This window comes from Micropterus dolomieu, linkage group LG03, assembly GCF_021292245.1.
Source record: "Micropterus dolomieu isolate WLL.071019.BEF.003 ecotype Adirondacks linkage group LG03, ASM2129224v1, whole genome shotgun sequence".
Classification (NCBI taxonomy): domain Eukaryota; kingdom Metazoa; phylum Chordata; class Actinopteri; order Centrarchiformes; family Centrarchidae; genus Micropterus; species Micropterus dolomieu.
Window position 1 is genome coordinate 20,453,537 of NC_060152.1, and position 25,022 is coordinate 20,478,558.

At 40.1% G+C, this 25,022-nt stretch overlaps 1 protein-coding gene across 1 annotated transcript in view; it reads left to right on the forward strand.

The window, feature by feature from the left end:
• col14a1a (collagen, type XIV, alpha 1a) overlaps positions 1-25,022 on the forward strand; it is a 152,170-nt gene that overhangs the window by 23,585 nt on the left and 103,563 nt on the right. Inside the window, exons 6-19 of the mRNA XM_046044596.1 lie at positions 11,944-12,099; positions 12,259-12,378; positions 12,707-12,871; positions 13,129-13,293; positions 13,958-14,109; positions 15,028-15,157; positions 15,488-15,633; positions 15,767-15,896; positions 16,103-16,242; positions 16,769-16,895; positions 17,798-17,937; positions 19,924-20,056; positions 20,497-20,532; positions 21,878-22,020. Coding sequence (XP_045900552.1) covers positions 11,944-12,099; positions 12,259-12,378; positions 12,707-12,871; positions 13,129-13,293; positions 13,958-14,109; positions 15,028-15,157; positions 15,488-15,633; positions 15,767-15,896; positions 16,103-16,242; positions 16,769-16,895; positions 17,798-17,937; positions 19,924-20,056; positions 20,497-20,532; positions 21,878-22,020 — 1,883 coding nt within the window. The remainder of the gene's footprint in view (positions 1-11,943; positions 12,100-12,258; positions 12,379-12,706; positions 12,872-13,128; positions 13,294-13,957; positions 14,110-15,027; positions 15,158-15,487; positions 15,634-15,766; positions 15,897-16,102; positions 16,243-16,768; positions 16,896-17,797; positions 17,938-19,923; positions 20,057-20,496; positions 20,533-21,877; positions 22,021-25,022) is intronic.

Sequence of the window (25,022 nt, forward strand, 5' to 3'; positions counted from 1 at the left end):
TGTCTGGTACAACACACCAAACAACTAATTATTCTGCCCCAGCGTCCTGTCTTTGGTCTGAGACAAGCTAGAGATTCTCTCCACCTCCTTCTCCACCTCCTTCTCCCTCCTCCTCCCTCCTCCGCTCTACTCCTGCTCCGCGTCCTCCACCTCCTCATCTTCCTCCTATCCCATCTCTCTTTCTTCACCTCTTTCTCCTTTCCATACTGCTCTTCCTCCTCCTCCTTTCTGGTGTTCTACACCTTTTTCTTCAGATTTCTCTGAATCCATTATTCCAAAACTGAGTGAACTTACTCCGGCCCTTTTATCTATCTATTGAAGCTTCTGATTGGTGTGTTATCAATTTTGACTGTTTGTGTTTCCACATGGGTAGCTGTGTGCTAATTGAGCTCAACCTGTGCTGACTTGAGTGAACAATATTTAATGTAAGGCAATGAGACATGAAGGGATTTGTGTGTATATTTTAGGGAAATGGGTGTGCTTTTTGAAAAATGGAGTTATGGTTTTGAAATTTTTGTTTAAGCAATTGAGAAAAACTGTAATGCTGCATTGTTGGATGGAGAGCAATATAATAGCAAATTCCAGTTGCTATTATAAAAATAGCAACCCACCACTGACAGTGACTTATCACCTGGCTGACTTTTGAAGAAGCTTTGATTTGTGTTAAATTAGCCAGATATTTCTAAACAAACTATATTGCAAGATGTTTTAACATTTGCACTCTGTTTTGATATTTCATTACCCATGTTGTACTTGCCTTCCCCTAAATTAAAGTTACAGATATCAATAAAAAGGCATTGATGCCTTTCAGAACTCTTCAGTTACTTAACTAGGTGGACTTTGATATCGATACCAATCTACTCATTAAACGGTTGACTTGCTTTCTTTTAGCGTTTGTATGTAAAGCAATCAGAATGTCAGGCCAAATGCATACACAAACAAGTGAAAATCACTGAGCACTAAAGGGCAAAAGCTTCTCCTTCCCTCCATGCTACGGTGCCTTTTTCCAATACATATTACCTAATAGGATGTGAGAGGAGTGTTGCCTTCTTCACTCCCTGACTGAAGCTCGTACAGACAGACACACACGGATTGAACCCAAGGGACAGGCATTGCTGAAGTTGAACTGGAGGCCAATGAGATTCCGTTGGCATTCACCACTCTGATAGTGAAAAGGAGTGAAAGAGTCCTCTCTAGTATCCATCACATGTGCAGAGGGTAACAAACACACACCTGGAGAGCAAGGTCTCTATATTTATAGCCAACCTTAATCCCTAACATTATCATTTATTTCAGCTTTGGCACTCTCTAGCTGGGTGTGTGCATGTGTGTGTACTGTATATGTGTGTTAATCTCTCTATATTTATCACCTTGTTAATTCCCAGCTTTAACATTCATTTAGTCTAAATCTCCCCATCTCGATGTGCCTGTGTTCTATGTGTGCATATCTGTATGCATGCCTGTGTGTCTCGCTTTATTTATTGCCCTATTAGTTTCCAGAATTACCAGTTATACACTTCCTCTGCAGTTGTGCATTTTGCCCTATATTTAATTTAATTCGTAACCATTAACTCAGTGTGATGCTCAGTGGCTACACAGTATGTCAAAGGTTTGTGGCACGAGGCTGACAAATATCTAGAGAGGCTGAGTGAGGAGGCCAAACCCGACCACAAATGAAAGGAGACAAATACAGCGAATACATGCAGCCCGTTTAAGTTTGTGCAGGATGTATGTCTCAGCTTAAAGGCATTAAAAGGCTCCAATAAATTTAAAATTGATGTTATAGATGTGATTCAAAAATGGCTTGAAAATGAGCCGTTTCAATGTGAGCTGGCATGTAGTGTGAAGGGCAAAGTAAGGAGAGTGTTAAAGATAAGTATTTAAAGAGAAAGTGTTAAAATAAACTGAAAAGAAAAGTGAGTGCGACTTCAAGTGAACTCAGGTAAATGTCCTCCAGAAATGCACATTTCGTCTCCATTTGTCTCGTCTCACTTGGCACATCTTTCAAGTTGTGTTTTACATTTTGTTTTGGACACTTGCCAGGTACTGAACTATTCCTGCTGAGAGGAACTAAATAAATATCATCCCTTCACACGTTGGATGCGCGCTCAGAGGCTTGGGAGTAGATCAGCCATTGCTCACTTGGACACACACACTTCACCCACACAGTTTAACAATTGTGTGTGTGTGTGTGTGTGTGTGTGTGTGTGCGTGGTCTCTGTACTAGCCAGCCCTCTGTCCTTGTCCTTGGTTAAGTGAGAGGGGTTCATGGCTGAGTTGAGCTAATTGTTTGACAGTGGTTAACATGTGTGTGTGTGTGTGTGTGTGTGTGTGTGTGTGTGTGTGTGTGTGTGTGTACTAATTGCATTGCAGTCATTAGTAGCAAAAGCCTTCTTAAGTGCAGAGGTCTATTAGAATAATTAGCGACCACTTCTTCCCTGATTTTCTCCCTCCCCATGGTCACAAATAGAAGTTATGTCACATTGCAAAATCCTGTGGCTGTGGTGTGAGCATTTAACCAGAAATGAGATATTTGGAAAACAATGTGTTTGTGAGGAGGCAAAAAGCAACATGCATGCAACAGCAGATGAAAATACACATACAAATGTATTGTAACATTACATACATTGACTACAATAGGAAAAGTTTAATGTAGAAGAAACTGCTTGGCGTAAAGCAATGCCTAGCTTGACTGTTGATACAGTTAGAAATGACAGTTATTGCTTTTTGCCTCCTCTCCTGTATACCTTTACCATTACCATTTACCCCCACTTCCTTCATTCCCTATTCATGGCCTTTTATGCTCTTTCTATCTCTCCCCTTTGTTTTACTGTCTCACCTTTCTCAACCTCTTTTGTCCCCTAAGCTCATTTTCCTATCTTGTCAATCTTGTCCTCCTTCTCCCTCAATCTCCCCCCTCTTATGACCTCAGTGGTTTGACAATTGTGGTTGACAAGGCACATCAGACCTGGAACCAAATTCTCCTAGGTTGGTAAAATGAACCACATCCCCCTTTTAAAGAGAGGCTCATTCAGAACATTGTGGTTTTACAACTGATATTGTATCATTATGAAAGACAGGCAAATCATAGCTCTGTTTTGCATACATTTTACATGATTTTTCAGTGGCTAATAATTACAAGTTTAGCTGGAGTAAATCCTCCTTACACAATTTCCTGACTTCTCCACAGAAGTGCTTACAGTTACTGTACCTTCCCTTGGCTTGATGAATGTATACATCCATTAAACAAATAGTTGTTTGTGCTTGACTAAGACAAACTAAAAGATATAAATGCAAGAGGGAGAGATTAAAAAGGGGGGTGGGCTGGCAGGCAAACTGTCCTTCTGCAGAATTAATAAGTAACCAGTATTATATTGAGCAGTGACACAAAAATGCCTAGTTTGAGAGCCACACCTATTTCTTAAGGTTCTTACAATGTGTGCATGAAGCTAAAAAATAACCAGACATGATAAGAGAGACCCAACTTACCAAATAGAAACCCACACAGTTTAACAATTGTGTGTGTGTGTGTGTGTGTGTGTGTGTGTGTGTGTGTAGTGCATACCAGACAGAGAGATTAGAGGGAGACAAACACGAAGAAAAGAGCAAGGCAGGGCAAACAGACACAGGTAGAGATGAAGCGATAGACTCAGAATGATATAGTTTAGAATCCATGTGTTGCATTCAGCATACATATAGTGTCTGTTTGTTGTCATGTGTTGCATTCAGCATACATATAGTGTCTGTTTTTGTCAGAAGGTCTGTGTATTCTGTGAAGTGGAATGAAACAAGACAGTGGATTAAATATCAGGAGGGCAAAATGTCTGGTGGAACAATACAAACCATCTAAAAACAGCTGTCGGATTACGCCTTAAAAACCCACTGGATCACACTACTCACACACACACACACACACACACACACACACACACACACACAAACAGCCTTGTGGCACTATCTTCGTAAGGACCTTTTATTGAGATAATGCATTCCCTAGCCCCTAACCTAATTCTAACTTGAACCCTTAAACCATGTCTTGACCCTCAAAAACCCTTTGAGCTTGTGGGGTCCCGGATTTTGGCCCCAACAAAGCTGTCAGACCCCACAAATATAATGGAACCTCAGTTTTTGGACCTCATGAACATAGTAAAACTAGACACACACTCTCACATAAGCCTGCAGGTCTCACAGATGAATATAAATGTTTGTGCCTGGCTGAGTTTGTCTGAGTTGCTTTGAGGGCCACTGAGCAAACGACAGGTGTATCAATCTGCTGCATGTCTCTTGATTGAATAAACCAGCCAATAAAACAAAGTAAATCTTGTTGTGAAACAAGATGTTGTGGGAAGGCTAAGGCTGAATTCAGACCAAATTTAGACGATGCTGCAAAAACCTCCCATTCGTTTTGAATGGAGGTGATCGGTTTAGGCTGTGGCCGTGGGGGCTGCAGGGGATGCCAGAAAAAGACGCAGCAACCTTAGGCTACAAAATCTATTTTTGCAGAAACGGAACCGCTACGGTGGCCACACTGAATGAAGAGAGGGAGCACAGGTAGTGAGAAAGCTGGTGAATCAGATAAATAAAGCTTTATTTTGTGACACAGCAGTTATAAAAAGCAGAAATAACCCACAACCCCCAGTGCCACCACACAACCCTGCAACTAATAGCAGAAAAGCTGGATGTAGTCTGAACACAGCCTATAAATTGGTTGTAATTTTTAACTTAATGTTCCGTACATCTGCAGGTGAAGAACCTATTAGAAGTATATTATCTTCTGGAATATGAGAATAATTACATTTTGGAATAAGATTACAAGAAATGTCTCTTATTTGATGAGTGTTTAAACAGGTGTACACTAAGTTATGATATGGAAAACTGGCCAGCGAGGTCAGATTTTCAGTTCATCATGACGTCATTCATTGGGGCTGTCTCTTTAAATGCTATCCACATTTTCATCTCAGTTTGGTAGAGCACTTTGCATGCACACCTACACATGAGCAGATGAGGTGGAGAGGGACCAGACTGTATTGATTTAAAGTGGACATTTTCTCCACAACATACAGGGATTGCTTGTTAGGTTCCACATGATAAACAGCAGGCAGGATAAATGGGTCTTATTACTATTCATCCTGGAAAGATATTGAGAAAACATCTTTCAAAGGGGACCATAAAAGAGGCAGTTCACCTATTCTATCATATTATTTCCATTGAATAATTTCACTGAAGTGTATTAAAATACTGATTGGATTAATAATCAAAATCAAACATATCAACTTGTGTTAAACCTTCCAATTTCTTTGTAATAAATTGGCCTTATCTTGGAGGTGAATGGCTCTTCTGAAAGCAGGTTAACTCAGGAATCAAACCTCCTGCTAAGAGAATAAGGGAGATGTTCTCGCTGACGTGGGGCCTGTCGCTGCTACTATCCATCTATTGGCATGTCTGTCACTGTTCTCAATGTTAATTCCAGACACTGAAACACAATCACAGCAGCAGGGGAAATAAAGCTCAACTAGAGAGAGATTGAAATGACAGCACACTCCACTGATCCCTGGCTAAATAGAGGTCAGCAATAAATCAAGGCCGGCTCGGAAGAGCTACTGTTAATGAGAACAAAGAGCGACAAAGAGAAGGAAGAAATAGAGGGTGGAAAAATTTTCAAAACTAGATACGTGTGTGCGTTTGAAGATGTGTGAGTCTCTGTGTTTATTAGTGTGTGTATTGTGCATACATTACTCTCCCAACTACATCCGTATGATGTGTTGAAGTGTGTGTGTGTTGCCTTCTGGGAGTGAGAGATTACAAAGCAATCTGCTATGCTTTAATTAATCTGGTCTGCTTTGCGGATAACATGTAGCCTCTATATGTATGTGTTTAAACCTCAATGTGCTTTATTTGTTTGCTACAATTGTTACCACTACTAACTGTACGTTTACTACATGTCTATAACATTTCTCTCTTCTAGTTTACAGCTCTTGTCCCCGGCTGAGTCACTGTCTTTGTCGTTGCATGTCAGTCTTTGTTCTGCTAGAAGTTGCAGCCAGCCAACAGTGGCTTCCATTGTTGTGCTCACATTTTTAATACCCATTTCTCCACTCCCACACAAGTTAATTCAATTGTCTGGGAGCCACATAATTTTTCCCACAGCACTGCAGACTGCATTGTGGGTGAGTTGTAAAATGTGGTTGCTTCCTCTCTCATGGACACCAGGTGGACAGTCTGTCTAATTACATGCAGGCATGCCAGTAACGGTTGGTGCCTGTCCAATTGTGTACTCGCATGTAAATAGGTTCAAGGATGGCAGCGCCTTTTCTAATCATGTCCTTCTATGCAAATAAGGTTCAGATGTAGTTCAGCCAACCTCATGGTTCACAATTAGTGAATATAGAGACATAGACACAAATCTGCGAATTCAGCTTGATCACAAAAAATGTTTGAGCAGTAGCTGCTTCATTTACAGAGTCCTGTGTATGCTGTCTCACTGTCACAGTGTCTCCCTGTCTTTTCTTACTGGGACACTTGAATAGAACAGAACCATTGTTAATGTTATTAGTAAAACTTGTGCTTTTCCTATAATGACAAGTAAATGTCTGCTGCTGTTTTGAACCTAAATGTTTTATGTCTGCAACTAAAACCAAGTGTTTCTGGTTAAAAAAAAGAGACTGCATTTTTGCATTTGCTAATATGACAACATTGCTGTGCCACTGCCACTAGTTACGGTTAGCGGCTACATTAGCCATATTTATCTACCATAACCACAGTACATTATTACTACTAAGGCACATACCAGCACAGCTTTTGGATACTTTTGCTCTGTCGACAGCCGCTGTCCTGCTCACGTTGGCTCTGGTTGTTTTCTTGCTTGATTTTTGAACAATGTATAAATTAAGCCAAACACAATTTCTGATGACTTTCAAGTCATAGATGAAAGTTAACACGACTTCAACATAAGTCAAGCTCAAATATTGGTTACTGCATACCAAGAACTCCTTTTGGTTGACTGATGCGGTTTCGGCTCCAAAAGCTGGCTGAGGTATAATATGCTCTCCAGCAGATTGATGAAATCTAGTCAAGCTCTACTGCTCTATAATCATAGAAAAAACTCATATTGCCACAAAGGAAACCTGTTAGTAAGAGACCACAGTAGTAGTACTTCTGCCATTCATGACGTTAGAAACCGTCAGTGGACAGTGGAAGTTTAAAGAAACAGAGATTTGGCAAATTATTCAGGTACATCATCCCATGACTAATACACAATGTGCACATACATTTAAACTTTGGCAAGCATCAACGTAATTCAAATCTTTATCCTATCAGATCTGACTGAAATTGTGACCTCTCTACTGTTAAAAGAACTGAAATTAAGGACCATGTCAGCACTACATGTAAACCTTTGACCCCCATATAAACAGAAATACAAGAACACACACACAATAGTAAAGACTATCTTGTGCTCTGCCATGGCAGTTTGTTTTAGTTAAAGAAAGATTTTGGTGCCAAACAAAGCCTTTTTCTTATTAGTTAGCCACAGAGATGGACAGAGAGAGACATTTTGCCCTCTCACGTTTTTCTCCCTCTCTCCTTCACTTGTTCCCATTCCTCCCTTTCACACTTTCTTATCCCTCATATGCGCACACGGAAACAGTTCCCCACTGTTCCCCAGTAACTGCACTTTGACCAGCAGCAAAGGCGTTAGATGGGAAGAGAAAAAGGGAGAAGGAGGAGAAAGACGAAAGGCAGATGTGGCTTAGAAGGAGCAGAGGGACATTTTACAAGCCTGCTATTGTCTGGCAGAGAAGAGAGATTCAATAGAAACTACAGTAGTTAGATACTGGAAGCATTCTCCATGTCACCCATTGTTGGGAGGGACACATTTATGATTGCATATTTATGTGTGAGACCATGTATGGCTTTGATTTCCTATCCCTTGATTACCAAATTAAATTCAGATATATACTACAGATTGGTGAAATCGTTTCATCACTTTCTGCACCCCTAGAATGTTTGCAAACAAGACCCTGATTAGCTATTTCTAAATCCTTCATAAATTCTTAATGACTTCTAGCTAGTTTCAAAGTAGTGATGTTCTAAATCAGGTATAGAGCTTAAGAAATGACAGTAAAGACAGCAGACTTTAGGGGTAGAAACATTTGTAGCCAAATAAAATATTAATGTGAACTGCCTTTGTAAAGCCCCACGACCCTGTACGCAGGATAAGCGGTTGATGATGGATGGATGCCTTTGTAAAGGACTTTATTCATATAATCTATGGTCAAAAATCTGTGTATTGTAAGAGTTAGTTGGAACTAACCTAACTTAGTCAACGTTATTAAAGTCTAATGTTTTATAATTTGAGCCATATTTTTTATGTGAAATGTAATTTAAAGTGTTCCCAGTTTACATCATTATTTTAAACAAATGTGTGGTCAAGTGTCTTGAACATATTAGTTATTTTACTCTTCAGTCTAAATGCGTCACATATTGGTAGGCTAACGCTAGTTCTATCAGTAAGTTAGCTAGACAGTAGACAGACAGACAGTGCTGGATCAGTGTCTAAGATAGAGGTGCATGACACATGCATGAACAAATCATGAGCGTAATTTTGAAAAAGTTAGTTTGAAAAAAAAAACACACTGATGTATTATTAGCGCACATTTAGGCAAAATCAAGTAAATGCAACAAAAACATGAATTATTTTCAAATTTAAAAAAGAAAGTGGCGTGAGATTTGTGCAATGGGAAGATTTGCAATGTTGCTCAAACTACCTTTCAATAGAAGACTGTAGGAAAGCAAAGCAGATTTAACTAAATAATTGAAAAAATGAACAACACATTCAGTATTCATGAATAATATGTGCAGCAAGACAAATTTCCAATGAGTTTCTGCTGTCAGAGCGGGAACTTCACTGCTATTGGATAGTCTTGATTGATTATCAGTGTTAATAAATCAAAATAACATTAATTAAAGCTTATTTGATGAAAAAAAAATTTCACCCCTCCTGTTTTCAGAGTGTAGATCTTGATCAAGTACACTTCAGCAGAATAGTTGCTTTATGATCTTGGAGCAGATTAGTGTCCTGTAGAGTCACATCCCCTGAACAACTACTGTAGGTAACACAACCCAATAAAATTAGCAAAGCATGCAATTTGAACGTAATTAGATTTGTTAGTATTTCATTACTTAACACAAACCTTAAATCTACTGTTGCTTGAAATGAACTTCTACCCAGTTAACAAAGTCCTACAAAAAATACATTAAAGTTTGTAAAGCTTAGCGGGAACTGGTGACAGAAAACTGAGCATAATGTAGTGCACACACTAATGTGAGAAATCATAACCTGGGCAAAATGAAATAACAGTAAAACACATCGTTGACTCAGGCTTTCATGTTTACTGAGATGGATTATCTACCTTATAGAAGGTGTTTCTCAAACTATATACGAATGAATTGCATCTAATGATTTCTTCTAGGAAAATCGCCCCTTGATAACCAGCTATACTGACTGTTTACAGACGTCAGCAGGGATAATGTGAAGGCAACCTTGATTATTGGTTCAGATGTGAACCGCCAGTGTTAAGGACATTCTCACCAACCTGGCAACAATAGGCTAGAGTAAGGCCAGCGAGCTGTAATTAGCTGTAATTACGACCATCTAATCCTCTGTTTACTCGCCTTCGTCTGTGTTGATGGCTCTTAACATTGTACTGTACCCCTCTCTCCCTCTTTGACTCTTTCTTTTCTTAACCATAAGATTCCTCGTCTCTCTATTTACCCACATTGTGAGCAGCAGTTCCTATAGATACTAACACCCCCTGAACGTGTCTCATTTTTTATTATAGAATAGCTCCTCAGGTGATCTGAGTCTCTGTGTGTGTCTTCAGTCGTTTTTAAAGTAGCCTTTCTGGTGCGTAGTTATGGTTCTTTCTTTCTATTTCTTAGAGTTTCTTTAAAGGCCACTTTTGTTTGTTTTGTAAGAAGGAAAGCTCTAAGAATTATCTTTTCACTCTTTGGCCTCTTAGCCTTTTGCCATTTTGCTGAAACTCTCAAACTGAGCTGCACCTTCTCTTCTCTTTTCAATAGGATAGTAGAATAATTAAAATAATTTGCTTGGCTAGTTTATTCCACTCTAAAAGAGTGCTCCTTAAAAAACTTTTGGGGAAATGTGACCATTATGTGCCTGAACTCTGAAGGATATATTCATTATCAAATGTGATGCATTTGCAAACCAAAGATTGTCATCAGCATCTTTCAACCTTGTTGTCTTCCCTTCTCGTTTCTGTCTGCCGCCTGTAGCAGATGGATGGTTCAAACAGTCAGACAGACACAGACAGCAGACAGAAGGCTCTGTCTGGAAAATAATTTCTTGAAACAGATACCTGCGCTATACAATTGTACATCGTTACATAAGGTGTCTTTCATGAATTTATAATCTTGAGACAAATCGAAGCACAATATATAAATAATACTAAATACAGGTAAAAAAGGAGCTCAAAACAAAAGGCTAATTGCACAGAGGGTATAGGTCAATGTGTCACGTTGGTATCATTTGTACAAATAGAAAGAGAGAGAATAATTACATACATATTTTTTTAGAAACAAAATAGATTGCTTGCGAAAATACAATTTACAGTCTCAGCACTTTCTATGTTCCATCTATTCCATGTGTTGCTACTCAAGGCCACCAGCCACCTGTTAATGTTAAGTTCAGAGTCATTCATGCAAGTGTGGTTTTCTGAAAAATATCCATGAGACTAGGAAGGAAAATGTGATTTTGCCACCACCAAACAACAACTTAATTTAGCTTATTGTGCATTACTTTACAGTTGATAGTTGCCAGTGTACAGAGAGAAGAACACAGGGGGAAACTAAGTTGTAACAAAGGTAACAAAGACTAACCCAGGATATTATAATTAGCCTTATGCACCTGAGCCACTAATCTAACATCTGTTGTTGGTGATAAATGTAACCTTTAACTGTGCTGTCCTAATGGAAATGTTAAAAAACTACTCCCCCAATCATGCAGCAGTTGAATTATCTACATTGACTCATATGGTATCGCTCCACTCTCCAACGGCACTGTAACAAAATGCAAAGTAATAATTCACATTTCCTACAGTCAGCACTCTTTTATTGCCTGTCTTCATTTAGTCCAACCTTATCAGCATGTTCTGGTTTGTTCACTATTACTTTTGTAGACAGCTAAGGGATTGTATGATGCAACTTTAAGTGGATGTATTCATTTGTAGGATATCATACAGGGCAGGATGACAAGACAAGCAGTTATTGAATTATGATAAATGAAACAATAAAAGTGTGTGTGTGTGTGTGTGTGAGCGTGTGTGTGTTTGTGTGTGTGACAGCTTCCAAGCCTCACTGTTATTTTCAGGTGGGAGGTTTCACGTGTGAGATTTCCTTTTGAAACTGTCCTTCAAATGAAGAGTGAGTCAGTTTTCAAATAACTTGTTTTGAGAGTAATTCCAAGAAGAGGAGGTTAGGAGATATTATGGGGGAAAGAAACCACAGAGTTCAAAAGAAGCATTATTTTTCTATTTTTACATCATGTATTGTACATGTTTTTAGAGCAAGATAAGAAGAGGAGATGTAGGATATGTGTTACAGATTTAAAGTTTGTATTTGTGTCATTGGAATTGTACAAAAATGCAATGAAAATTGTCTGTCTATTTTACATGTTTGCTAAATTTCTTACTTCTGCTTCTGGATATTTGGTGAACAGAATGTTTTGAAATACAAAAGACTGAAACCTGCACACTTAAGGTGTGAATTTTCTGAGTTTTGGCTGAGAAACCTGCACATCAAAAGTAAAACATATTGTTTTTAATGGGAGTTATCTTTTCAATTACCTATTATAAGTCCTTTATTCTGTCTGTTTTTCTCTGGTTGCGGTCAGTTTTAGTCCATTCAGTTTGCCTTCTGTCCTTTTAGTTGATCAGTTTGTGTGCCACACTGAGGCCATTGCTGACATTGTGATTCTGGTGGACGGCTCCTGGAGTATTGGCCGGCTCAACTTCCGGTTGGTCCGCATGTTCTTGGAAAACCTTGTCAATGCCTTTGATGTTGGCTTCGATAAGACAAGGATAGGTGGGTCTCTGCTCCCTGATCTGTCTGTCAATATTTTAATGGCCTTAATACAGGTATTTTACTCATATCTGTAAGGAAATATTGGTGCTTTTTATATCAGCTATCGTATGAGAGAACAATAAAAATGAAAGTTGTGCTTGTTTAAATGTGTGTTTCTAGGTCTGGCTCAGTACAGCGGTGATCCCAGGATAGAGTGGCATCTAAATGCTTTCTCCACTAAAGATGCTGTCATTGATGCTGTCAAGAACCTGCCCTACAAGGGAGGAAACACTCTCACAGGTGCTGAATTTCACTGATACTACCTGTCTTTTTTTTTACTGTTAACCAATACTGGATATTATTTTAGCTTGTTTGTTGTTTACCTTTTTCTTTTCTCCCTTTTGGCTTTGTCCTCTCTTGTTTTTCTGTACAATCCTGGTACTATCACTGTATACTCCTTCCCCATTCTTCTCCTGTTCCTGTTCTTTATTGCCTACTTTTATCTCTTGAATATTTTTTCTCTCTTTATCTCCTTTTCCGTTATTCTTTCATCCACCCTGCTCCCTCTCCCTGTGTCTTCCTTCCTCATCCCTCTCCTCCTTCTCTTTCTCTGTCCTCGTTTCTCCAGGCCTTGCGTTGACATATATCTTGGAGAACAGTTTCAAGCCCGAATCTGGCTCGCGGGTCAGTATTCCCAAAATCGGGATCCTCATCACAGATGGGAAGTCTCAGGACGATGTCATACCACCTGCGGAGAGCCTGCGAAATGCTGGTGTTGAGCTGTTTGCTATTGGTGAGAATCGACACACACACACACACACACACACACACACGCACACACACAAACATACTGATGCAGAAGAGAAGAAGTCTTAGGAAGAGTTCCATCTGTTCTAAATCCTTGCCAGTGATGTTTCTTTGAACTGAACTTACTCCATACTTTAATGCCCTATTGTGCTCTTTTTGCATTTACTGTATATGGAGAATGGTGACACAAGTGTTGTCTCTAAATGTTATGAAATAATCATGTATTTGCCCTTACCTTCCCAGGTGTGAAGAATGCCGATGAGAATGAGTTGTACTCCATCGCCTCAGAGCCGGCCAACACTCACGTCTATAATGTGGCTGACTTCAACATCATGAGCTCCATAGTAGAGGGACTGACCAAAAAAGTGTGTGAACAAGTGGAGCAACAAGACAAGGACATCAAGCAGAGTAAGGAAACAACGGGACAGAGAGCGAGAAAGAGAAAGTCATGCATACTCAGACAAGCATTTTTATGCATTAACATGGAAACTAGAGTAGTAACTACACTCTGCAATCTCTACACTCTCGTAATTTTATAGTAGTAGTCAAGTCAATAATGTGCAGTGTAATTACTTTTTAATGTAAATGACTGAAGGATAGAAATAGTCATGATCATAGTCACAAGCTAGGTTTTGTTTGGTGTGAATCTAACCCTGTATATTTAGATAAAGCTTGAGTGGCCAGAGATGGTCGTATTTAATGCAAAGTTTCTCAATTGGGAGGGAGGTGTCATATAACAGCTAAATAGAAATGATATCTCGCTATAAAATGGTGATTATTTTAGGACACTATGTCTTCTTTCTTCCTCCTGCTCCTATTTCTCAGTTTTTCCTCTAATAAGTTTCCATCGCGGGTAGATATAAAGAGATGGAAAAACAAAAAAGAGGACGTCTATGAAGGGACACCATAAATCCTGTGTTATATGTTTTGATTGTATTTCAACACTATCTCCTTTGCTCTGATCCACAGTGGATGTGAGTTTTTCTACTTAAAAGTTCCTCACTGGGAGGAGATGTAATGTAATCTGATGCAGTCTCTTATCCTTCTTTTTTGTCTGCTTGTATTTCTTCAGAACAGACACCAGAGATGATAGGGGCACCACTAGACCTGGTGACATCAGAAGTGGGGGCCAGAAGCTTTCGGGTTTCATGGAGCCACGCCCCCGGAAGTGTAGAGAAATACAGAGTGGTTTATTACCCTGCTCAGGGAGGAGAACCACAGGAGGTATAATTGTTTGGTTTTTTTTACTAAGAACATCACTAAATTTACTCTATTGATTTTTTTTAAATAGAAGGAAAAAAATGTGAGGGAAAAGCTGAGGGAGTGAACAACCATACAAGCAAATTTTGCACCACATAAAATAAAAATAATATCCACGCCATTGTAAGCACACATCTCAAAAATTCTGATGACGTTCACTGTTATCTGAATGCTATATAGACATAGAAACATAAGCAAGACCCAAAAGAGACTGAGGTCAAGATGCTCAGTAGCAGCTCAGAGAGGTGGGTTTAGGCCGGAGTACGCTCTGTCTTTCCATCATATTTACTGCTTTACCAGTGGGAGTTGCTGTATCTGGGGTCTTCGAGCAGGTGTATGGATTGAGCTAAGTTTTTCCCTGAGACGCTGGTGGTATCATTCATCATACTTCTAGCTCTCATCCCTCCATTCACAACTCCCCTGAACATTTATGCAGGTAATGAAGGCTCGCTAGAAATGATAGTCTGGCTGATCCAGGCACCTGCTTGATTTTTCCAGAACATTTGACCAAAGAAACCATTAAATCTTTCGCTTAGCTGGGTTTTACAGGGACCAGATGGTCTGGAGCAGCATGTGAGGAGACCTTTCCAGCTGGCTCAGCCCAGACCTAATCTGTATCACAACTGTCTTCCATTCAGATCAGAATGAAAAAATATTTTTTTTCTGTTTGTGCTTTATCTCATTCAATAAATCGATTGTGTTTTCCTCCTCCTCTACTGTTTTCTTTCGGTCTCTTTTTCGTGCCCTGCCTTCGTCTCTCTTTCCTCTTCATTTGTCATTTTCATCTTCCCCTAATTTATTGCCCCACTTTCCCCTTTACCTGCCATTCTTTGTATCTTCCATCCATCTTTCATGCCACCCCTCCACACACGTGCACCCCAGGCTGTAGTGGATGGTAGTGAGACTTCAGTGGTGTTGCAGCACCTCAGCTCTTTCACCAAGTACCAGCTGGCTGTGTTTGCTGTGTACGCAAATGAGGCAAGTGAGGCTCTGAGAGGATCAGAAACAACCCGTAAGTTTATTCTTACACTCAAACACACATCCAGAATTATACTTACAAAACCTTACACCAATGCCTCAGTCATCACGAGATCGCAAGTTAATTACAATGGCTTAAAGGTCTGACAGCCGTGAAAGCCAGATATATTTTTTTTTAATGCAGGACGATGAAAGCACAGTCAAGATTTTTTTCACTTCCACTAAAATGAAAATCCTGGCAAAAACTATGTGTTGTGATATTATGACAATTTATAAAACTCAAACCACGTAATCAAGACCAACTCACAATACTTGGTTTATTAGTCCTCCTCAATTGATCTTTGCTGTGTGTTTGTGTACATAGTGGCCCTGCCCACAGTGACGGGGCTCGAGCTGTTTGATGTGACTCATAACACTATGAAAGCAAGATGGGACAGGATTGATGGAGTCTCCGGGTACATGCTACTGTATGCACCGCTTACAGAGGGAGGAGACTTGGATGAGAAGGAGGTATTTAAAAAAAGATAAAGAGAAAAAAAGATGTCTTGAATAGATAAATGCTTATAGTAACTTAGCAACTTCGCAGCTAAGAGCCCTAAGTTTTGTTTCAAACATTGTAATTTGTACATTTGTGCGTCCCCAGGTCAGGGTATCGGATGCAGTGACAGAGCTGGAGCTTGAGAGGTTGATCCCTCACACTGAATACACCGTCACTGTTTATGCCATGTACGGGGAGGAAGCCGGTGATCCTGTTTCAAACCAGGAAACTACATGTAAGTTATGCACATGCACACGCGTACCATTTTTTAACTGTAAGCCTTAACCCTCAAACGGCCCTTTGGGGAGGGGAGGATAGGACAGAATGTCCTCTTCTTCCAAAAAAGTCTGCACCCTCAGACTGGTTACCGCAAAGCTAGAAGTGCAAGAGAATATAAACACACATCAAAGGCTTACTCTTTCTCTCTCTCTCCCCTCTCAGTACCACTGAGTCCTCCAAGCAACCTCCAGTTCTCTGATGTCACTCACAACTCCGCCCACATCAGCTGGGACCCTGTGCCCAGAGAAGTTAAAGGTTACCGCATCGTGTGGATCAAGACAGACGGACTAGTCGCAAAGGAGGTGTGACTTCATCCTTATTTCAAAATTTTTTTGTGTGATTTTTAAAATATGATTATATTTGACAGCAGCTGGAGGAGACAAGATGAGAAAAAGTGAAAAAACAAGCTGGAAGGCTAGAACAAAGAGGAGATGAATTGTATTGATTGTTCTTTCTAGTATGAAAAGGTCAGACTAAAATGAGTATTGAGCACTGATTTAAACCATCTTTGAAAATAAACTGGTATTGCAGTTGCACTGGAGTGATGATGTGAGTGTGCATGTGAATAAGCGCAAATTGGAAAAACTCCAAAAACTTTCACATACAGTTGAAATTAGTCCCTGTGTCCAATGTGTTCATAGAATACTAGCAGCACATGTTACTCCTACAGAGAAAGTTTTTTCTTTCTGAAAGGCTGATCAACTTCCAATGTACTGGATTGGTGTTTTTTTTTAGCTTCTTGTGATTGAACTATTGTATTTTTGTATAGACATATCTGTGGATTTCTGGGAGGATATGTCATTGTATGTGTCTGTGTGTGTTGTGCAGGTGGTGGTGAGTGGTGGGAACTCCTATGACCTTTATGACTTGTCGCCTCTGATGGAGTACTCAGTGGCCATCTATACCGTGTACGACGAGGACCAATCAGAGCCACTCACAGACAGATTCACTACCAGTAAGAAACTGTTGCTTTTAAACTGTGAGGATACATTGTAAGATGCAGTAGTTAGTTAGTTTGCTTTTGGGCCTCATTGCAAACCCTGAATTCCAGTATAGTCCAGTAGATGACCAGTGTTGCCACCAGTGGTAATTATAAAGTGCATTTGTTCATTTGCTTTCTTTTATTATACTCCATTTTTTCTTCCACATTGGTGTTTCCCTATCATCATCTCTGCTGAGGACAATTTTGTCTCAATTTCTTGAAAATAGTTGAGTCATTACCATTAGAAGGCAAAGCATTTCTCTCTTTGTGCCAAACAGTGTTGAATTGTATTACCCCTACTGGTCATTCTGCTATTTTGGCGGTTTGCCCATCTCATTTATATCTCGGCATAATAGTCCAGTCACATTAAAAGGTCATTTCACTGTCCTTTACTATTCCGTCACGCTAACAGATATTGATTTGTCGGAATATCCCTTTAAGCAACAAGCTGTTGGGATCCAGTGCTGAGTCAGCAGAAAGAAAGGTATTTCTGGCAAGCAACTATTGTACTACTTACTCTAAAGGGCCATGTTCATTTGTATTTATCTCGGGCAAACTTTGCTCAGTGGAGCAAGTTTATAGAAAGCGAGCTTCATGAACTAAATGTCTTGCCACTTTTAAAATTTTTAAGTGGGGAATAGGAAATAGAGGGAATCTTGGGAACCTGCATGATTACAGTTACAGTACTACAGTGTTAAGAAGAAGTTAAGATATTGCTGAACAAGCAGTTTAAACTTAATACATTCCTGGTCAGTGATTGTACAGTGTCCCAAACTGGCATTAAAAAAATGTGCATTGTGCAAATGACAATTAAGGTGAAACAAAAAGAAAAGACAGAATAAAATGCAAAAAGGTAATCTCTCCTTGACTCTCAGCTCCAGTTCCTGGTCCTATGAATCTGAACTCCAATGATGTCAGCACAGACAGCTTCCAGGTCAGCTGGGATCACTCTGCCAATGACATCGTTCTCTACAGACTCTCCTGGGCACCGTTGGCAGGTGGCGACACAAAGGAGGTCAGTACCAGTAACATAATGTTATGTAAAGACACCGTTTTCTTGAAGAAGAAAGAAGAAGTGAAATGTGACAGTGGCAATCATCCCCATAGATCATGTTGATAACACTAAAGGCATGAGTCTGAGTCCTTGGCACAAACATGTATTTTCTATTCTTCATGCTGGCACCAATTTATAATATAGCATCAAATGATAAATAACCTGCACGGTTTGAGAATTCTTCCTTTAGCCAGGGGTCTACTTATTATCTCTATTTCCAGAGGAAGGAGTGGCTGCACTCCCTGTGCCCAGATAAAGAGGAGCCTGTACTCTACAGACTTGCATATAAGCTTAACTACGCTACTGGTCGCTGGTAAAAGCCCTGGCATGACTGAATATAAATAAAGGCTGAATAAATCTAGAAATTAATGGCTTGGGTGTTATTACCATGATCTGGGGTTTAGAGACAGCTGGGCGGCAGCGATAGAGCCCTTAGGTCTGTAAGAGTGTATTTGTGTTTGTGTGTGTTTTGCTAAGAGTCATCAGAGCTGAAAATAACACTCTGGGGAGTTGGAGAGGTGGGCTGGTTATTCCGCCAGCGTAGAGAAAGGCATACACGCAGCTTTTCTCTGTCTTTCACCCACACACTCTACACATATGCACACACATAAACACTCATTTACATCCTCCACCGACAGCTCTGTATTGTTATATCTGAAAGGAGATAAACATAATACAATCAAACAGCCATGCAGACACCAAAAGTGAAAGATTACCCAAAACTTTAAGATAACCTAGACAGCCATGAGAAGAGTAAAATTATATAATTGTTGATTATATGATTTACTGACATTTTTGGCTCAAATTGTGCTCTTTGTTAATCAATAAAATATCTGATTGACTCCACTCTTTTATCAAATAAATACTACACAGGGCAGGGCTATAAAATATGGACATATATCTCACTAACTGCAAGGCAATGAAGAGAGAAAGAATCACTAAAGATGCACTTGGTCCAAGGAAAATGGCTGGCCCCACTGGTGAAATTTATGTTTTGTTATTAATGTAGCTGTGCCTCAAAGGGCTCGATAAGGACACATATTCCTGTGCACAATATGGTTATTGAGTCATCTACAGTAAATTCCACTTTCGGTGTTGCTCTCAATGGAAGTGAGCTGCACTCTTGATGACCTCTTTGTGTTTACCTTGCGGTCTAAATCGTTTCTGTGTCGTACAAATTGTAGTTGTCCTGCAGCAGTAGTTGATCCAACTGGCTTTGCCGTTGTATTCAGGGGGAAACTTACAAGGGGAAGTCTTTCAATGGCTTTACTCAAATTTTTGTTTTTGTTTAACATAACATAGTACATGTATATGTACCTGATTACACAGTATTACAACCGAATCCCCATACAGTTTATTTTCATAGACACCAGCTTTTTAGAACATGCGCCACCACCACTGAGGCAATTTGTTATTTTATGTTTTTTGCAGCTTTCTCCACTAAAACTTAGTGATGACCTTGGTTTTGAAAGTCTGGTGTTGTACTTAAGAATATAAATATTCTTGTCAGACTGTTGGTTAATGCCCAAACTTTAACACATCTTGAGGGTAACTTAGGAAGCTCTTCCTATTTATTTTCTTCTAGCAAATATAGTAACAACAAATGAAGGTACGAAACAGATGAAGGTGACCTCAAATGTTAACAGCATTGCTTGTTTTTATACTTTTTTACTAAGGCCCAGGCAAGTTCAGATGGAAATACAGAGACCATTACATGCAATAGTATCATTAGTCAAAGATCAGATTAAAAATTTAATGAAAGTATTCAGTTTGGACCAAAGTGAATTGTTAATAAATATAGAAAATAGGTTATAAAACAGCAGTGTGCACATGGTTGACATTTTTTAAAACATCAGCCAACAACTTGAGAAGTGGATTATTTGGAAACAGGATGTTGTTGGAACTCTAATGTAATATGAGATGTGTATGTGTTTTTCTCTTCTGTAGGTGGTCTTGAGTGGAAGTGATAACAGATACATCCTGAACGGTCTGAGTCCATCTACTGAGTACGAAGTTATGTTGACAGCTGTATTCAAAGATGAATCTGAGAGTGACACCGTCTCTGTTACAGAGACCACATGTAAGTAACATGAGACTGACTGGAAATATGCTCGGCTGTTATATTACTAACCCAGGCAGTTCTGATATTTACTTTATCTAATCAACACAAAACTTGACAAAAGGCAGAATCCAGGGATGAGAGAAAGAGACATGTGTAATGTCATAGATTAATATCCCTTTGGTTGCCCTGATGTTGAAATTAGCATGTGACCAGACCAGTCCAATCACATATACCTTTTAGGATCAAAAAAGCTCTGCATGAACACATTTGCATTGATTTGTTTGTCACACCTTGCCTCAGAGAAAAGAAAGAAAGAAAGAAAGAAAGAAAGAAAGAAAATCTATTTTCCCATCAATGTTGATTTATGTATTTCTGTCTAATTGCCTTAGTTATTGATACAGAGAGTTGTTGAGGAGAGTTTCTAATTATCTGGTTCATGCTCTCTCTATTTCCCTCAGTGGCCAAGACAACAACGATTGCTACCACAACCACAGGTACAAAGTGTCCAATTTGCTTTTGTGTAAAATTCTAAAATGTCAGAAGTGCTTGAAGCATCACACTCAATATTGTACATGTATAATAATGGCCAAGCGTTAACTTGAGAAGATTGGACACGTCATGTTGGATGCAAATTTTGTCATGAAATGTATTTTTTCGTAACATTAGTAACATTAAAAACCTTAAGAGTGTTGCTTTACATAATTTTGCTTGCTTGTGTCTAGCGGGCTGCAGACTAAGTTCAAGCGCTACTTGCTTTAGAAAACTATCCTGGCAGAGAAACTGGCCATCATGATTCAAGCCAAAGCATCTGTCTAGAAAGTCTACTGCCATTGAAATGTGAAAAGCTCTACGAGTTGCCAATGCATGCTGATGTTGCCAGAGTGCAACCACAGTTCTAGCAAGTTCCTGTTGCAGAGTTTTGGTCTTTGTTGCTCAAAATGTTTCAGGAAGCAAAGCCACAATTACTGAGTGCTTAGGAAAGCTCAGCACTATCTGCTGGGACTAAGGCTGATGAATGCAAAACCAAACCACTGATAACATTCTCAAGGAAGGATGCAGCTTATGAAAAATGTTTGGAAGATCTCTTGTGTTTTTATAAGTGTGTTTACCAAGTTGGCTTCACCCAGAGACTGTAGTTCAAACTTCATTATCTTGGAGGCGACCCAGAGGCCATCTGGATTGTGTTTTGCATAAGGGGCAGGTTACAGCTAATAGAGTCAGAGGAGTTTCTCCCCTCACGGCTCTAAAAACTTAAAATGCAACACGTCTCCTTTACTTAAGTCGCTGCACTCTACCCTAGAAACTTTAAAACAGCAAATCTGCTTTGTTTAGAACTTTTAAGTGCTTGTGGTTTCTCAAAAGTGGCCAACTAAAAGACAGCGAGTCGCCTCTGCTTTTAATAATCAAGGCTTGTATTTTAAGGCTGCATTATGTGTGGAAGCCTCACATTGATTTTTATCCTCTCCGGACTGCATAGATTTAAAAACGTGTGTACTTGGTTTAAAGCCATTATCAAGACTGATGAAGCAAAAAAACAAACAAAAACACTTTCAAACTCCAAGAAGTGTTCCTGAGAGAAAAAAAAGCTCCATCTGGACCAGATATTACTTCATTACCATCCAGCACATCACAGCTGTCTGAGCACCTTGGCACTCTGACAGCAGCCATGATTTTCTTTTAGCATACCGGCAATTTGACTGACATTTTTTTGAATCCACAGTTTACCAAATCCACATTAAAAGAAAACAAAGCTTTAGCCAAGATTTGGTGTACATTTTTGATATATAAATCCTACAGTAACTCGGTACACTAACTTTTGTCTGCGATGTGTTGTCACAGTGGCGCGCCAGGCTGTGAGGAACCTTCAGCTGAGTGACGAGACCACCCAGAGCTTAGAGGCATCATGGGAGCTGGACGACCCTCACGTGGAGAGTTACAGGGTCTCCTATGCCGGCCTCAGGGGCGACCGCGAAGAGGAGTCTGTGAGTTGATGAAGTTGTGTGCTGTTACTGTAAAAGCAAAGTCATTTACAAATAATTAAGTACACATTCCTCTATTCTAGCTATTTTTATATCCTTATTACATGACTATAGTGTCACTAAGTGTCTCTCCTTATAGTCCACTGTCACTTTGGGAATTGTAGCTCTCAAACACATGCACGTAAACAAACAAACTTCTCCCCTGGTGAGTTGTGAATACTGATTATACAGTATAGAGAAAAGTGTAGTTGTGTTTGGAGGAAGATCCTAGTTATTTCATACCTCCAGCAAACTGGATGGCACTGTAGCGGTCAGTGTCGGGTCGTCTGCTCCAATCAAAAAACTGATTACACTTTTAGTCCCCTGTCCACTCGGCCTCTCCTCCTGATTCCTCTATCTGTGGTAAGAGCCCTAGAGCTCAGTGCCATGTACTGACCCTGATTGCTGATGCGCACACACACACACACACGCACACACACACACACGCGCGCGCACACACACACACACACACACACACACACACACACACACACACACAAACACTCTCCGTCTGTCCCTCTATCTCTCTGTTTTCCCTCCCTCTTGTCTTCTGCCACCTCTGCTTGCTTTCCTCTCCTCTCGCTCTCTCTCCCTCCCTCCTGTTTTAATTTCCCAATGTGGTGTCAGAGCCGTAGAAGATGGAGAGGCCAGGCCAAGCCAGAAGACATTCCATTATCTTTTCAGCAGCCATTTACCTCACTGGGAGCGGCGATGGAGGGCAGCAGAGAAAAGAGCAAAAGAAACAAAGAGAGGTGGAAAAAGAAACAATGGCTAAACAAAAGTGGAGAAAGGATTAAACCTGTCCACCGGCTGATAGAGGGGGTTGTTTCAGGTCGTGCCTCTTTTGTGAAAGTTTGGATGTGTTTTGATGTGGATGTGTGAGAGATAGATAGGGGGCAAAAGTGACAGCATCAAGGGTGTAGGTTTCATTTGGAGGGGACTCATATTATATGGGGGGATCCTCCTCCAGAAAATTTTGAGTAATAAACACTTAATTTCTGCATTCTGGTGATTTTTTCTGTACCAGTGTCAGTGATAAATTAATTCATTTTAATTTATTTATAAACCCCTGAACTTTAATAGCTCCTGTGTTTCAGTTTTCTGCTCATGTTCAAAACTTTCTGCACATTCAAAATCTATCCCACATATCTGTGTTCTCTGACATATCGAGAATCGTCATAAATATTTCAGATAAAAGAAAACAAAGTCAAATTTTAATGAGAACTAAGTAATGATATTTTAAAATAATCTACCTGCCCTGTAGTCCTACTCTGCTGAGCATTCACCTATGTTATTGTTCTGCTGATATGGTAGTATCCTCTTCAGACTGCCAGTCACAAACGCAGAACCCTGTTTGGTACTGTACTGGACGAGACAAGTATGCTGCTCTTCATCAGGGGTGAAGAACTGCAAACACTTCTGATCAGGCATGAACCACCAATCCACACAAATGTTAACTTCGTCACCTCTGATAAAGTGCAGCTGACAGCTGCTTCAGCAGGAAGCATCCTGGAGCAGTGAAGCACTCCCAAACAGAGCAAAGGTGTCAAAGGTGTCATAAGCGCAGAGACAGCAGCGCTACAGAGGAGCTACAGAGGAAAGACAACACGGTGCAGTCCAAACTGTTTACAAGTCTAAATATGTGGAGACTGAAAATACTAAAACATGCACATATGACTCAAAGCAACCAAAATCAGGAACAGGTTATTAGTTATTAGGTGCTGATGTGTTAATGTGTTAATGTATATAAAATGTATTTTAAACCTATGTGTTTAAAAATGTTTGTGTGTGTGTGCCTTCCTGCTTTGATGCTGTCAGGTGTTTCAGCACTGCAGTCAGAGTGGACAGCTCCTCCCAGTTATGACAGATTTACACTGAACAAAATTATAAATGCAACACTTTTGTTTTTGCCCCCATTCATCATGAGCTGAACTGAAAGATCTAAGACTTTCTCTGTGTACACAAAAGGCCTATTTCTCTCAAATATTGTTCACAAATCTGTCAAAATCTGTGTTAGTGAGCACTTCTCCTTGCCGAGATAATCCATCCACCTTACAGGTGTGGCATATCAAGATGCTGATCATACGGCATGGGTGTTGCACAGGTGTGCCTTAGGCTGGCCACAATAAAAGGCCACTCGAAAATGTGCAGTTTCACTGTATTGGGAAGGTCCGGGTGGGTCCGGAAACCAGTCAATCTCTGGTGTGACCACCATTTGCCTCACGTAGTGCAACTCATCTCCTTTGCATAGAGTTGATTAGGTTGTTGATTGTGGCCTGGGGAATGTTGGTCCACTCCTCTTCAATGGCTGTGCGAAGTTGCAGTCAGGACGAGACCCCGATGAGGACGAGGAGCATGCAGATGAGCTTCCCTGAGACAGTTCCTGACAGTTTGTGCAGAAATTCTTTGGCAAACCGATTGTTGCAGTAGCTGTCTGGGTGGCTGATCTCAGACGATCTTGGAGGTGAAGATGCTGGATGTGGAGATCCTGGGCTGATGTGGTTACATGTGGTCTGTGTGTGAGGCTGTTTGGATGTACTTCCAAATTCTCTGAAATGCCTTTGGAGACGGCTTATGGTAGAGAAATGAACATTCAATTCATGGGCAACAGCTCTGGTAGACATTCCTGCAGTCAGCATGCCACTTGCACACTCCCTCAAAACTTGCGATATCTGTGGCATTGTGCTGTGTGATGGAACTGCACATTTTTGAGTGGCCTTTTATTGTGGCAAGCCTAGGGCACACCTGTGCAACATCCATGCTGTCTGATCAGCATCTTGATATGCCACACCTGTGAGGTGGATGGATTATCTCGGCAAAGAAGAAGTGCTCACTAACACAGATTGTGAACAATATTTAGAAATAGGCCTTTTGTGTACATAGAGAAAGTCTTAGATCTTTGAGTTCAGCTCATGATGAATGGGGGCAAAAACAAAAGTGTTGCGTTTATAATTTTGTTAAGTGTA